Source organism: Pseudopodoces humilis, chromosome 16 (assembly GCF_049639895.1).
Source record: "Pseudopodoces humilis isolate 2021_Gansu_Grassland_sample_001 chromosome 16, ASM4963989v1, whole genome shotgun sequence".
In the NCBI taxonomy this organism is placed as follows: domain Eukaryota; kingdom Metazoa; phylum Chordata; class Aves; order Passeriformes; family Paridae; genus Pseudopodoces; species Pseudopodoces humilis.
The window spans coordinates 6,029,804-6,045,581 of NC_142215.1; the positions used below are offsets into that span (position 1 = coordinate 6,029,804).

A 15,778-nucleotide genomic window follows, 5' to 3' on the forward strand; every position below is an offset into this window, starting at 1 on the left:
GGGAGCAGAGAGAGAGATGGGGCAGAGGTGGTGGCCCAGGCTCATGGACAAACATCCAGCTCCTGGAAACACATCTCCAGTCCAGGGAAAGAGCTCCCCAGGACACATTGTGGCTCACACTGTATAATGTTTCAAAAAAGCAAGGAAATGTGTTTATAAATGCTTGCTGCCAGTGTCCTGATGTGTGTGTGTACAGTACCTCTCCAGAGGCTGCCAGTCTGTTGGATTTGTTTGCTTCTTGCATTTTTCTGCATCACTCATGTCTTGGAACCCTTACCTAGAAGGTGTCAAAAATCATAATGGAAGTAGGGTAAAGCAATCCTGGGAATAACTGTGGATTTTTGGGTTTGCCCATTTTCTGTGTTTTCGTCACAGGTGGTGACATCATCACAGAATGATATCACTCTTCCTTGCAAGCTGTCACTAAGCTTTTGAAATGTGCCACTTGGCAATGCTGGGCTGACAGGGAATCATTGTAAAAATAACACAGAGAGACACTGAATGGGGCTGGGATGCCAGGGAATGACTCTGCCACGCAGGGACGTTACTGGAGTGCACTGCAATAAACCCAGAGTTCTGATCCCAAACACAGCGATCTCTCCTCTAATAGCACTTAAAACTATGGAAAACAGCAACTCTATCACTGACTTATTTTCACAATAAGTAACTCTTTCTCATTCTCTCAATCACCACAACTTCCAGATCCTTGGTTATTTGCAAATGATTATTGCACTGAGCTGGAAGAAGGAGGGGGAGAAATGATTAAGAAAATGCAAAGCAGAAGTGAAAAGGAACAGATACATTTGCTAAATAAGAACAGCACTATCCTGCGAAGAGGAGAAGCAGATTAATAGCTGCCTTACAGCAAAAACAAATGAACACAAAATCTAATTTACAAACCTATTAGATTTGCTATGTAAGCTGTTCACAGCTGATCTGATTGTACCTCTGCCTCCAGAACTCCTGCAAGACAAAGGAAATGCATTATTTATAAATCCAGCTCCTTTCTGCCAAGCATTGTTCAACAGTCAAAAGATCCTGCGCGGAGCGGAGGCACTGCCACGCCGCCCGTGTCCCACCCCATCCAGAAGAGAAATGTCCTGATGCCTCTGAAGGGCTTTTCATCCCTCATCACCGCTGTGACCGTGAAACCATTCCGGCAAAGAACGCCCCGAGCCACCCCAATTAATAATACCTGCGTGATCTAACCAGCCATCACAGACATCTGCTCTGGCTGCCACAGCCGCGCGCGCCCCACAGCTGCGTTAAATACATCTCCTCCTTACCAGCCAGGTGTTAGCAGTGCACAGAGCTCTCCTCCAGCTCCAGGCTGCCAATGGACTTTCCCTGTCCTTTTCACGTAGAGAGTGAATGATCTGGGCAGGATTCCCACCACTGTCTTCCCCTGGGCTTTTAGTTGAGAACATCCAGTATCTATATTTTACGCAGATTGAGTGACCAGCCTCCTTGACTTGTGGAAATCTCATAGTGTACCTTCTCCCAGCCCCCAGGGACCCAGGCCAGACCCAGAGCTCCATTCCAGCCCACTCCAATCCCGTGAGCGCCTTCAAGCCCCTTCTCCCCACCTTTGGTGTAACTTGGCTGAAGCTACAAAGGCCAACTCACCACAGTCATTCACATGCTGGAGCTCAGACCTGAAGTGACAGCAGCGTCACTCCCATGGCCTGACACCACCACACAAGGACAGATGCCAGACCAGTCTGACCAAGACCTCTGGGAATGAACAGCCAAAGCTTCCAGCACCTCTGTGATCCCGTATTGAAGAACAGGTTGGACCAAGCCCCTTCAGAAAACCATACCGTTCACACAAGCTGTGAATCCTCACTTAAATACATACAAGTATTGGTCTGCACCTAGCTGGCTGCAGAGCTCCTTCTTGCTTTAGCTTGCTGTTTTCAAAGGGGTCACAAAGAACAAGTCACCAACACTGTGATGCTCAAGAGAGCTGGGCTCCCATTCAGACACATTTTAACTGCCATGTACTCATTGCTCTGTTTTATTTTTCCCATTGCACAGATATCCCAATGAGCAGTCATAAAAAGAACCAAATTCTCTTCCAGCAGAAATACTGCTACCCAGAAATATATACCTTAATGAAAATGTATCTCAGGAGAATGTATTTCTACCAGTTCTGAAAAAAATCCCACAAGCATTAGACAAAAATGAAAGAGAAAAAGCATGTGTGAGTGTGTTTGGTGCCATTAAAAAGGATTTTCAGACTTGTGGGATTCGACATAAATCCCTCATTAGGCTGAGCTCAGCCCTCAGCACCACGCAACATCAAACCCTTGGAAATGCCACGATGGTTTTCCCTTTCCTCCCTCCTGCCAGAGACCATCCACGGCCAAGTCAGAGCGATTCCTGCTCCGGTGCTCTCCGCTGTCCTTCGACAGACCTGAGAGCCTGTGAGCTGTTTCATTTCTTGGTGCATCAAGGGAACAGCAGGGCTGGCTCATTCCTGGAGCCTGCTGGCATTTAACAAGCCTCCACATTAATGGGGTTCACGGTGGGGTGTGGGAGCAGGCTGGATTAGTGTGCAAACCACGCACCTGCTCAGAGACGTCTCCTCTGAAGGAGCCTTCCAAATGGGATTCACACTCCTTCACACTTGCTGTAGGACAGACAAAGCTTAGAGAAATAAATGGGTTTTTTTTCCCCTGAATATATGCTGGTTCACATGTGAAAAGCAAAAACGTAAATTAGGAGGTAGAGAAGACTATTCCCTAGGTGTCAGTTCCTACCTCATCCATGTTTTGTGGCTACAGCAGGAAGGATTCAGAGCATCACAACCTATTATTTAAATGCATTTATCCTGTCTGGCTTTACATGGCCTGCAGTGACAGGTCTGTGTGCCTCCTCACGGAATTAAGGCAGGTGTTGGGGCTGGAGATGCTGGATGTGAGGAAGACAAGCCACCTCTCCCAGCTGCCTCTGTGCAGCCTGGTGGGGAAGGGGACTGGCTGCCAGCTGAGGACCCCCCCAAGGACAGTGCCAGAGGTTATTCCTTCCCCCTCACACACTGTGAAAAGCAAAAATATTCCAATGCAGACAGAGGCACAATGTGTTCTGCTGTCATAAATGAACGTGGAAGGGGCAGTGGAGGAGAGCAAGGCTCTGCTAACCATCTTCCCATGGCACTGGGATCGCTGCTCTGCTGGCCAGCAGCAGACACGATGCTCTCAAGGATACCTGAGATGCTGGCAAAGCCACTGTTCCCTGTGCCAGGCTAGGTTTCCCTCTCCAAGACAGGGAGACTGCCTAGAGCTGAGACATGATACTTGGCTGAAGGTCTGAGCTGGTTTAGTGGATCTTAAAATGCTCGAAACTCTCAGTTCTTTTGGTGCTCTGTGTGCCATGCTACAGCTTCAGGATGTTTTTCCTACAATCTCACTTTGTACAGTGGAAGACAACGTGAGCTGTAGGATGCTGTGGGGTGTGTGATGCCTGTCCAGCCATCCTGCTCAGCTCAGCCCACTGGTGGGTGCCAGACAGACAAACCAGCTGCTCAAAACACCAGCAGCTGAGCCAAGCACAGCATTTCCCAAGGTCTGCCATACTCTGTTTACCAACACAGGCAAGCTGGTACCCCTGTATGCCTTCACTTCCCCCACCTGGGAAGAGGAAAACATTTAGAAATGGATGGTACTAATTAAAAAACACATGTTACAAACGAAAAAAACCCCAAAATTCCCCACAAACCAAAAAAACCCAGTCCATTTTGTTATACCTTCCTGACCTGGAGTTTCAAATCTCTTGGCTTCCAAAGGCAAAGACCAACCTCGATTAAAATAGCACAGATAGCATTGATTTTGAAAAGCTTTCTAGTGCTACACTGTGTTTGGACTGAATTGCCTTATTAATCTAGTTGTTATCAGTTTCATTGTATAGCCAGCTCCACAAAGTACCAACCTGCTTCCTAATCCTATTATTTACAAAACATTTTTCTTTGGGCTTCTGTTGGGATGTTTTCCAGTGATAAGTTGCATCTATATGTGCTAATGCCATCTTACTGACTTATGCCATCTTTTCTCATTTTCCCTGAGATTTTCAAGCTGCATTGCCACTATCTAAGATATTATATAGGTCAAAATGTTCTGTGCTCAGATGTAAAGTGACACTGATTCATATATCAGAGGACGTAAAACAAAAAATTTCTTATGGTTCAGGACCAAATTTTCTTGGATGAATAATTTGTGACAAATCAGGTATGCAAAGACTCTTCTATTCACCCCATGAATGGGCTTGTTTAGGGTTTTTGCTTCCCTTTTCATCGTTTCTTAAATGCTTCTCTTAATTGTTGCTAGGTAAGTTTGGTCTCGCTTCGAGCCACTTCGATACGTGAAATCAAAGCTGCTTTGACTGAGCAAGTAGGTCACAGAGCCTCATTGGGCGAGCAGAGCTCTACGAGCAGACTTCACGTGTCCATGTTCCCAGGCTCACAAACTAGAAAATGTATTTTCCATGGGTATTTCACAATGCCCACCCCCTAGTCCTGCTTCCCCCCAGCATTAGTGGCCAGAGATACACATGGGAAACAGGCACGAGAAGCAGGAGCTGACTGGAAATTTCAGCCATACCCAACCACCCATTTCATAGCTCACAGAATGATTTGGGTTGAAAAGGACCTTAAAGATCATCTTGTTCCCACCCTCCTGCATTTAACAGGAAGCATTTGTGAAGCTCATTCCTGGTGGAACAAAACCTCTGCCTCTTCCTGACCTTGGGCACCCAAGTCCTCCCCTTCTCCCTCCTCCACATAAAAGTTAGACAATAGTTCCTTGGGGGATTATTAAGCTGAATTTATCCACCTGAATTCCCCAGGAATAGAGTTCAGAGTGCCACAGTTTTTACCTGAGGGGTTCAAAAGACTAACACCTCCTAATTAGGTTTTCACAACCTGCTTTTATGTTAGGTGCATTTCATGATCCTTGTTTTACAGCTGGGACACTGTGGGTGAAGTGGCTTGGCCCTTAACACCAAAAACTGAGTTCCACAAGCCAGGAGTAGGCACTGTGAGCTACTAGCAGCCCTGTCCTCTTGAAAATGCTGCTCTTTCCCACTGGCTGAGAGTGGGAATGGCTTTTGCTGGGTGAGAGGGCTCAGAGGACCACGGGAATTGATCTGCAAGGGTTTCACTGGCCCAAAAAGCAGAGGCAGCCAATAGTCTGAGATGGCTGCAGACTGTGCCCATTAAGGCAGTCTGTATCTATTAAAAAAAAAAAATAAAAAATCACCACCTATATTTACTTTGCTCTTTAAGGACTGCTCTGATGTTTTCCTCAAGACCAGAACTGCAATTTTCTATCTGAAGAGCACCTGATCATGATGCCAGGCCTGGCTAGCGACCACCCACCCACAGTCACTGTTCTCCTAACCCAGGGGCTTTCCCTGAGGCAGCCAGGTGTGGAGGGGATGTGGAGTGGGATGTTCAGTGGGATGTTCACAGCCCTTCTGCAGGTTGTAGCCAGACCCAGTCACCGTAACTAACAGTTCTGGGGGAAAGGATACACTGCCCAACCACTGGAAATGAAGGATACAGATGGCCCTCCTCCTCCCAAACCTTAGAGATTTGCTCCTGCTGATGCTCACAGTGCTGTGAAATGTGGATCAGGACACTAGTTTCAAAACCCTTCCTCCCCCTTCCCTGAAGTTCAGGGTTTGTGTTGAGAGCAGCAGGACAGCAAATGCACTCCAGGGCTTTTGGGGAAAAATGGTCACATTTCCAAATTGTCTATGAAAGAGAAATAATTTGCTTCCAAATGCCAACCTGTCCAGCCCTACCCTGCAGGGTGAACAAGCAAAGGTGTCCCAGGAGACAAAAGTGAGATGAAACTGAGCTCAGAATCCAACCTGGATTCCTTGGAGATTGTGTCCTGGTTTTCCATCAACACATCAGAGTGTGGTTGAAAATATGGAAAAGGACACATTAATTGATAAGTCCCTTTGTGGGCTTCTGACTAGACACTCAAGTGGTTACTGTGGAGTTTAGGTCAAAATCCACCATATCCATCAAATGCTCTGCTGTCCCAGGAGAGACAAATTCAAAGAGGAAGGGCTGGTTAGCTCCACATGTAAATCAATTTGCAGATCAGAATATAAAAAACCAAAGCTAGATAAGAAGTGATGGGATCAGAGATGCATTTCTGAACCTTGAGATTCTGCACTCAAACAGTCCATTGTGCACTCTCCTGGCACTGTCCCCTCTCCAGGAATGCTGCTCTTCCAGGCTCCAGCATCATCTCATCTTCCTGCATCCCATCTCATTAAATACTGGGAGAAGCTGGGATATCAGACCCTTGCAGGCCATTCCTGTGACATTTCACCAGTTGTTTTGGAGGCTCTCTCATCCTGGGATGTGGAGGAGACTGTGATGAAGAGAAGTAGTAGTTTCTGGGTGGTAGCTGTGGTTCTTGCACTCCCCAGGCAAGCAAGGGATTAATTGGGAAGACATTTCCAAAGCAGTTGTCTGCTAGGACAGAAGATCCTGCAATACATTTTGATGAGATGTTCAAAATCGCACTTCAGTACGTTTAAAAAAATCTCTCTTGATTATGTTGTCACAGCTTGGCAGCCCAAGTGTCAAAAACTTCCTAAATATCAGGTGCTACTTTTAGTGTTCCAAGCTTAATTCTATCAAGTCATACAATTGAATTTGGGAAAGTGTGCCCATATTACGGCTTTCAGAAACATCAGCTGTCCAGCTGGGGTCCCAGTGCAGGTCTGGTCATGAGGAGCAGCCAGGCTGGCAGTACAGCACCTTCCAGCAAGCACCACTGAGGCACCAGCCAAGGGCCTCCCTGCTGCTCCTGGCACTTGCCACGGAAATGCACATCTGTCCGCCCCATGAAAAGCAGCCTTGTAAATTTGGTCACCTCTTCCCACGCCCCAGTCCCACCTCCACAACACCAGCCGTCCTGCAGGCTCCTTCCCAAGGACCACAAGGGGCTGGGAAGTGGTGCTCAGCATCCCTGCCTGCCAGGTGGTGCCAGTGGCTTCACAGCAGCTCCTGAGTAAATGTGAGCAGGGTTTGACCCTGACATCTCTGTCTGGCTGCGAGTCACGGTCTGTAATCACTGCCAGTGTCTGCTGAGGACACGACGGAATGAAGACACATGAGTTTGCAAAACAGACACCTATTGCTTACTAAGGAACATGCCAATTAGTCTGAAACACTTATGAGACAAAACTAGTGACAAATCAGCAGGGATGGTGCAGCTCTGACAACAAATGGACACGAGGCAATGGGAGAGATGTCCGTGGCAACCTGTCACCAGGACACTGCTGGGGATCACTCTGCACTGGGGTCACCAAATCCCTGTCCCTGCCTTGAGCTCTGGGCCCAATGCAGTATGAGCTTTTCCTGAGCCAGAAAAGTGTCTCTCACACCTGTGGAGTGTCAGCTCTTACATCCACATGCATTTGCCATAATATCAGCATGGCCTGACTCAATCACCTCAAGATGCTCTTGTTCTATCACTGCTCTAAAGACAAAATACTCACAGGGCTCAAAGGTCATACACTTCCCCTCTTCCTGTCCTGCATACTGGCAGGACCTTATTCCCTCCTTCATCTTTAAAACATCATTCCTGGTATCAGCTCTTTTTCCCTGGCTGTGTTAATGAAATAGCCAGCAAAGAAACAGACACTGAAGCAGGCAAAAAGGATCCACGAGGAGCTTGGGACTGAACAATGTGTGTGTGTGTATTTTGCATATGTTTCTGTAATTTATTTTCTTTGCTTTCTCTTCTTTTCCTTCTGGAAGGGAGAAGGTAAAAACCCCAAGAGTCCAGGGAAGATCTAGAAAGCAGCTGAGACAAAAGCCTCACTGCTTACAAAACATGTCTACACTACACATTTGTTCTAATTTTTTCTGCTATCAGAGCAGAGCTCTCAGGGAGCACAAACAGCATCAGGCTTGCAGCAGAACCTGTCACCTTGAGCCTCTGTGCCCCAGAAGCCAGAAATCCCAGTGGCTCCTGCAGCATCTTGGGTGCCACATACCTTGGGAAATGGTACCACGTGAAACATTATCATATGGGGCTGTGGGCCCTTGGGCTCATCCTCCTACAATCCATCTCTTTTCCCAGTGCTCTGTGCAGCATACTGGAATATTGAAAGTCTCATGTGGTTTCTTCTTTTACTCTTGATGTGGAAGCTGAAGACCTCTCCTGGGCAGAGACACCCTCCTGGGGCAGCTCTTCTGTATGAGCATCCTCAAAATAACATCTGCAGCCTACACAAAGAGGGCTGGAAGTGCTTGGGTGAGAGCTACACCCCACAGCCAGCAAGAGAGCCATCCCAGGACCTTCAGAGGGATGTAGATCCCAGACCACAATGTGGAGCTGCCAAATACTGGGAAGTCCATGCTGGTTTCAGAGGCTGACCTCCCCTCTCCTCCCCTGCTCACAAAGCTACACTGTGGAAATCCAGGCAGCAGTAAGAAGTTCAATGACCCTCTGAGCAGCTGCTGGTTGCCAGTTGAGTGTGCTGCTGTGTCTGAAAAGGTGCTGGAGATGCCTCACGACGATGCTCAACCTTTGCAGGGGAAACATGGCCCCTGCTGTAGCCACTGGCTGAGAGTGAAATTCCTGAAGGTGCCAGGTCAGAGAGCAAGAACCATCCTTGGATTCAGAGCTGCCAGTGATACCTGGAGCTCACTGTGATGCTGTTTGACTGAGGATGCCTGGAGACAGCACTCCAAAACTGTGGCAAAATGTGCTTTTCAAAGCAGCCCTGCCTATGCAGAGCACTGCACGGGGAGGGACAGTGTGCTCAGCACAAAGACTGCATGCCTGGGGTGGGGTTTGTCTTGTTTGGGATATTCCCAGGGAATTTCTGCATGCAATAACAAGGACCTGATTTGCAATAGCAAGAAGTATTCAGACTCAGGTTGGGAAAGAGCTCTCACTCCACACCACTGTCACTGCTCCGGTGGGTTTCAGCAGTGCTGTGCCCGTTTCCTTGGATCAGTCCTTTCACTTCCCAATTGGAGCCAATTCTGCTGCTGTTGATAAAGATGCATCTCCCAAGGCCACCACCACCATCAAGGCTGCTGCCAGCCAAGACAAGGATTTACAGTGGAAATGTGAAGAAAAAGGAGCTGTAAAGATACTCTCCTTTTTTCCTTTTCCTTCTATTGCATTTCAAGGGACTGAGAAGATGACACCTGTCTGGTCTGCAGTGGTGTTTGTTGAAGGACGCCTGAAACTCTGCACCTCCAGTGACTTTACTTTACCAGGGAACTTCCCTGTTTGCTGAGGCAACTGGGGATGGAAGCCAGAGAAAAGGCAAAGTAATTATTGTCTAATTCCTTGGGCTTATTTCTTGCTGCTGAGGATGACCCAGGCCCAGGGCAAAGAAATGTGGTAGGCAATTAGAAGTCTGGTTTGGAACAAGGGGTTTTTACAACAACAGAATCACATAGGTTAAAAATATCCTTTAAGATCACTGAGTCCAGCAGTCAACCTAAGACTACTAAGTGCAGCATGAAACCATGTTCCTAAGAGCCACCTCAACACATCTTTTAAATACCTCCAGGGATCATGCCTCCACCACTTCCCTGGGCAGTTGTGCCAATGCTTGTCAAACACCTCAGTGAAGAACTTTTTCCTACCATCCAATCTAAACCTCCTCTGGCGCTACTTGAGGCCATTTCCTCTTGTCTTATCAGTAGGACAGCCTGAAAGCCCGAGGAAAGATAAAGGTGCTCCTGCTAAATGCTTTTCCTGGAAGATCAAAAGCCCGTCTGCCCTGCAAGAGAACACCGACCCTCTGAGTTCATCCATGCCTGGGGAAGGCTGGGAGGGATCAGCAGCAGGATCTGCTGTGTCACTGCTGGCCCTGGTCCCAGAGGAGCAGCCACGGCACTGCTGAGGCTGAATTCTGAACTCACCGTTAGCTGCTCAACAAGCCTTCGCTAAATGAGCCAACACTCGCAACTCCTCCTTCTCTGCTGGGACAGAAAGGTTTCCTCTGCCTTCCCGACTGGAATTGTGCACTTGCAGGGTTAGAGGTGGGACACAAAAAGCCCACCTGGGTAAAAAGGAAACTTGAAGCCCTACTGGGAACTGCTTTGTTTGTCTTCATTGCTCCAGTCATGTGAACTGGCCTGGCTACAGCATCCAAGAAAGGCTGGTTGGTGATTTGCATCCTCCTACCACAGCTCTCCTCACCAGCAAGGTCAGAAATTTCCTCCTCAGGAATCTTGGAAGCTGCTGACAACCAGTACTGAACTGTGGAGTAACTTTTCAACAGAAATATTGGAAATCCCTTAGCACTGGCTTTTCTTTCTTTGTTCCACTGGCTTGCTTGGAGATCTGTGAGTGCTTTCCATCCTGCTGCTCCCAGCCCTCCCTGCAGGTACCACTGCTCACACCACTCCCTCAGAGCTCAGCTTAAGGAAACAAGCTGTGGACATTCATCTCCCTCAGCCTGCTCCAGGCAGGAGCACAGGGGTTTGGATGTGTTTTTGTGGCAGCCTGCCCTGCCCCTGCAGGGCTGCAGGAGGGGAGGGAGTGTTTCATGGGGAGGAGAGGGAGCTCTGCAGCCAACCTGAAATCGGCTGCTTGTGCTCAGAAGAGCTGCAATCAAAGCCTACCCCGAGTATTTTCTTACTCAAATCAGTGCTCCAGCACTGCTTTTATTTTCCAGCCTGATGTGTCACAGAGCTTTTATTAGAGCCCTGCCATACCCAAGGAGTACAAAGGTCCCCTTTGCCTCCATTTACATGAGTCCTTCCAGGATGTCTGCTGGCTCCTGTCCTGCCAAGAGCTATTCCTCCTCCAGCCCAACCTGGATAATTGTTGGCCTGTGCACACCCACTGTGTGAGCACACAAAAGCGCTTGTTGGCAGAATGCAGCGCTTTCTCCAGCAAAACTTTCCTGTGAAGAGCAAGTCTTAGACTAACTCTGGGCTGGGCACAGTAAATCACAGCCTGGAAGACGTAAGCAGGACATTTATACCCCATGGACCAACCCTACAAGAAATGTTACGACTACAGCCTGCTCATAGCAAGTGCAGCAGCCCCCATGAAGGACACAAAATCTCTTCCCAAGCCTTTGAAAGGCAGGCGTTAGAAAAGGGCACATGAGGAAAAAGTGGCGATTTACTGACAAGCTCCCGGGCAGGCCGGCCAGCAATATCAGCGACTCCTATTCGTCACTTAGGGAGAGCAGAATATAATTCCTCTTGTAATCAGGATGGAAAGGCATGTGGTCTGGGCAAGCTAGGGAAAAGGTTGACTTATATTAAGACCAACCCATTACCAAGTGTCAAGTGCTCCCTAAGATGGCTCAGACGCTAATTCGAGAAGTCACCTGGTGGCAGCGGGTCACCAGCTCCCTCTACAGACAATCAGGACACAGCCGGACCCCTGCAGAACTGCAATAGCAGGCGCAGAGTAACAAAGAGAGTCCCCTTCAACCGGAGCAGAATTTTCCTCCTCATCACCGGCAATAATCATCCCACTCGGTGCCAAGTCCTTTGTTGTCCCCTGCGGGGACAGGTCCGTCCCCCTGCCCCATCCCGGCGCGGATGAAGAAATGGCTGCGATGGCACCAGCGCTCCCCAAGACACGGGAGCGTGTCTTTTGTTTCCTGCCAGCCAAACAAAGAGCGGGAGCTGTGCATGGAAACACAGGCGCCACCGGGCTGCAGGAAAAGTTCAGCAGCCTGGAACCAGCTGGCTGTTCGGAAACAAAGTGCCAAGACCGCTCACCACAACAATACTTCACCGAGCAGCACACGCCGGGGAGCGGGGCGAGCGTGTCCCTGCCCAGCAGCACCCCAGCAGCATCCCAGCAGCATCCCAGCAGCATCCCAGCAGCATCCCAGCAGCACCCCAGCAGCACCCCAGCAGCATCCCAGCAGCATCCCAGCAGCATCCCAGCAGCACCCCAGCAGCACCCCAGCAGCATCCCACAGCCCCGAGACCCACCCGTAGGGGACACGTGAAGCCAGTGACAAGGATGTAGCAGGGGGGAAACCCACACACAGGGGTGGCTGCAGGGTGGGAAGAACGGGCTAAGCAAGAGCAATGCAGCATCAGGAGAGAAATTGCTGAATTTTCATCCTTGCCCCAACACCTCTTTGTTTCAGCATCTCCTGGCTGTCAGAGGTGGTATAAGGATGTCTAGAGGAGTGAGATGGGACTGCTTAAGGCACAAACATCTTTCTCAGAAGCCTCTGGCAGGCAGAGCAGCTCCAGCTGCCCTCGGCTCCTAACTCCCTTCACCTGCGACATGGGGAACCCACTGTCCAGAGAAACAGCATGGGTTTGGGTTTTTTGTCCTTTTGCCAGTAGTGTTATATTCTCTCTTACTTTTTACCTACTGAATGTTTTGCATTTTCTTTCTGAAATTTCTCAGTGTTTGCAGGTGAGAGAAATCTCTTCCCCCCACTCCCACCTGTATGAGGCACGTTCTTCCAAAGACAATCCAAATCACAGGCAGGGGGCAGGGTACGTGTAAAAGTGGGCAAGCTGTTCGCTCCTCACAATAATTAGAGAGTGTTTCGATGCCAAGGAAAAAGAAGAAAAGAGTTGCACCTGCCTATGTTTCCCAGCCCCCCTTAGTGCCACCAGCCTGCCAGGGGACAGGTGGCAGCTCCTTCCCTCCCTGCTGCACTGACCGAAGCGAGCGTGGTCTGGGGGTGTGAAGGAGGATGCTGAGCCACACTTTACAACAGCCAAATATTCCTGATTCCTCTGGGAATGCACAAACATGCAGCATCTCCCAAACCTCTCATGGAGAGGAGCTGTTCCCTCCTGGACACACAGAGAGCTCCTGGAAAACTTTGGAAGGGTTTCTTTTCTACACTGCTGTGCACTTTTGCTGTCACACAGTTCCCTTTACCTACAGGACATGTTAACAAAAAATGCTATTATGTGCCTCCCACAGTTGAAAACCCTCCATCATCCCCTGACCTGCTGCAGACCAGGCACTCTGCTTTTCCATGTCACCACAGCAATACATTTCAGCCAGGTCAGAGCACCGTGCTCACCATCCCTGGCACCATGGCAGCACACAGGGATGAAGTGCCCACTGTGCCAGGCAAGGTGAGCAGTGTTAGGACCCTTATTCTGTCTGGGATGCAGGAGCTCATCAAAGCTGAAACACTCCAGAGATAGAATGGGGAAAAGTGGATGGCAGAGGGCAAAGCCAAAGAAAGGTTCAGTTTGCCAGACTTAATGATTAAAAAAATATATAAATTATTCAGCAGGGTCCCACCTTTGCTCTGTTTATCCCCGTACGGGAAGCACAGCTGATGTGGGGACTGATCTGTGAATGGTTTGGTGATCATGTGTACCAGAGGGCTTGGGACACAGGACCCTCCTTCACCCCCTGGGGCAGGGTGCTCCTCTCTGCCAGTTCCCTCCTGCACTACCATTTCTGATGCTGTGTGGAACAAGCTGCTCGCTGTTCCTACAGAACTCATCTGACCCTGCTGCCGTCTCTGCCGCCGCACCGCTTGGCAGTACTTCCTTGGAGGAACTACAGCAGCAAACTCAGATGCCAGGGTTTGGAGATAAGCAGCCAGCAAACAGCCAATTTCCATACAATGTACAGAAAAGAGAGGAGAAAAAAGACACAATACTGGGAATCCCTAATGAACCAGGGTGAAAAACAGGACAAGTAAGTAACAAAACAGAATAGATTTTCAATAAGGGCACAGTAAGTTCTAGTGGGTAGATCTAGCAGATAGGGGAGGAGAGAGAAGAAAGAAGCCAGAAAAGGAGATGGGAAGAAAGCAAGGGGATCAGAGCAGCCTGTCCAATGGGGAGGATGCATCAGAAGATTTTAATTTCCTTTATTATTATATAGATAGTGCCAACTCATTGCAGAACAACAATTCATCCACCCAGGTAACCCACAGTCTGGTGCTGGATGTTTCCGGACAAGGCTACTGACCTTTAAACACTTGTCTTAAACACTTCTTGCCTGTGGCACCCAGCATAACATAACAATGAAACAATAAACAAACATCAGCACATTTCATTTATCATCTCATCAAGGTGTTTGTTTTGGTGTAACACAGTGGACAAAGCCAGCTGGTCCCAAACAAAGACCTTTGTGTCATTTGGGCGCCCCAAGTGCACACCTCATTACCAAAATTATTTGGTTTTCCACATTGCTGTAGCAAGTTCCTCAAGTTAATGCAAACCTTCCTCTCTGCATTTGTTCCTCTCATCCCCTAAATTTCCAAGCAGACCTCAGAGACAGGGTTTATGGGGTGGGAAGGGTGTTTCTTCTCAGACTGAGAGGCTGCTTTAGCCCCTGCCGTACATGGCACCTGCAGGTAAACACCGACCATGACAGTGATCAGTAAGGGGTGATCAGGAAGCCTCTAATGCATCCCACAGGGCTAACACCAGTGGTTTAAGCTCTCTGCTCCATCACCCCAATCCAACTGATCCCTCTCCTATCCCACAGACTGGTCCATTATCCATCACTCCCATCAGCTGGTGCCCTCTCCACCACACCCATCTGGACCAGCAGAGGCACCTAAGCCCCTTTGGCTGCAACTTGCCCCAGCATCCCTGTCCAGCAGACCACTCACACCAATATCCCACTTAGGGACCTGCTCCATCCATCCATCAGCACCTGAGCACTGCCCGTGCCAAAATCCCTCTCTCCAGACCAGGATCCGCTCTAATATTTCTAATTAGACTGGTACCCACTCCAGCATCCTTATCCAGATCTGTACCTGATAGAGCATCCCTGGACTGGTACCTCAGCCTCTCTAAAAGGATCTCCACATCTCTAATGGGAGCGGTACCTGCTCCAGCATCCCCACCCGGACCGGTACCCCAGTGTCTGTAACGGGGCAATACCTGCTCCGGCATCCCCATCCGGACAGGTATCTCAGCATCCCTACTGGGACCGTTATCACCGCATCTCTGGCGGGTCCCAGCCCGCAGCCCTGCCCGGGCCGGTGCGGCTGCCCCCGGCCCCGTGCCCGGTGCTGCCCCGTCCTGCCCGGCGGCGGCCGGTCCCGCCCGGGGCTGCCAGCGGCCCCGCCGAGCTGCGCGGGAGCGTAGCGCGCTCCCTTCCCACTTGGGCACGGCACAAACCGGGAGAGCCGGAGACAAAGAAACTGTCCGGGCGCCCGCCCCCTCCTCCGCCGCCGCCTCCTCCTCGCCGGTCCCCGGCACCGCTCCGCTCCGCGCCCCTTCCTCCGCGCGGGGACGGGGGATTTACCCGTTCTCCTCCTCGATCTCCGAGATATCGGCGAAGATGAGGAAACCGACGAGCAGCGTGAGCAGCGCCAGCGTCCAGCCCCGGCACGGCAGCGGCATGGCTCCGGGGCTGGGCCGGGCTGGGCCGCTCCGCGCCGCTCCGCGGGGTGCGGGGCCCGGCGCCGCGTCCCCGCTCGGGGCCGCCCCCGCCGCCCGGCGGGGCCGCTCCGCCCCTCGGCGCCCCCGGCCCGCCCCGCCGGCGCGGGGAGGCTGCGGAAGGGCGGGGAGGGGGCGCTCGGGGCGGGCTCGGCCCCGCCGCCCCCCGCCGCTAAAGTTTGCGGCGCGTCCCCGCGGCCCGCGCGTCCCGCAGCGCCCGCACCGCGGCCCGGGGGCGAGCGCGTGTGGCCGGGGGCCGCCGCCTCCGCCGCGCCCTGCGAGCCCCCGGCAGCCCCCGGCAGCCCCTGCCAACCCCCGGCAGCGGGCTGCGGTCCGCGCCGCTGTGGCGTCCCCTCCCCTGCGCCCACCGCGCGGTGTGGCGGGGTCGCTCCTGGCCGGGGAGGGGGTGGGCACGGCGCAGGCGGA

At 50.8% G+C, this 15,778-nt stretch overlaps 1 protein-coding gene across 1 annotated transcript in view; it reads right to left on the bottom strand.

The window, feature by feature from the left end:
- The window catches only part of ST8SIA2 (ST8 alpha-N-acetyl-neuraminide alpha-2,8-sialyltransferase 2), a 29,351-nt gene extending 13,970 nt beyond the window's left edge, over positions 1-15,381 (bottom strand). Inside the window, exons 1-2 of the mRNA XM_005521595.3 lie at positions 15,219-15,381; positions 901-963 (exon numbers count right to left, since the gene is read on the bottom strand). Coding sequence (XP_005521652.1) covers positions 901-963; positions 15,219-15,316 — 161 coding nt within the window. The 5' untranslated portion in view covers positions 15,317-15,381. The remainder of the gene's footprint in view (positions 1-900; positions 964-15,218) is intronic.
- Positions 15,382-15,778: the final 397 nt, after the last annotated feature.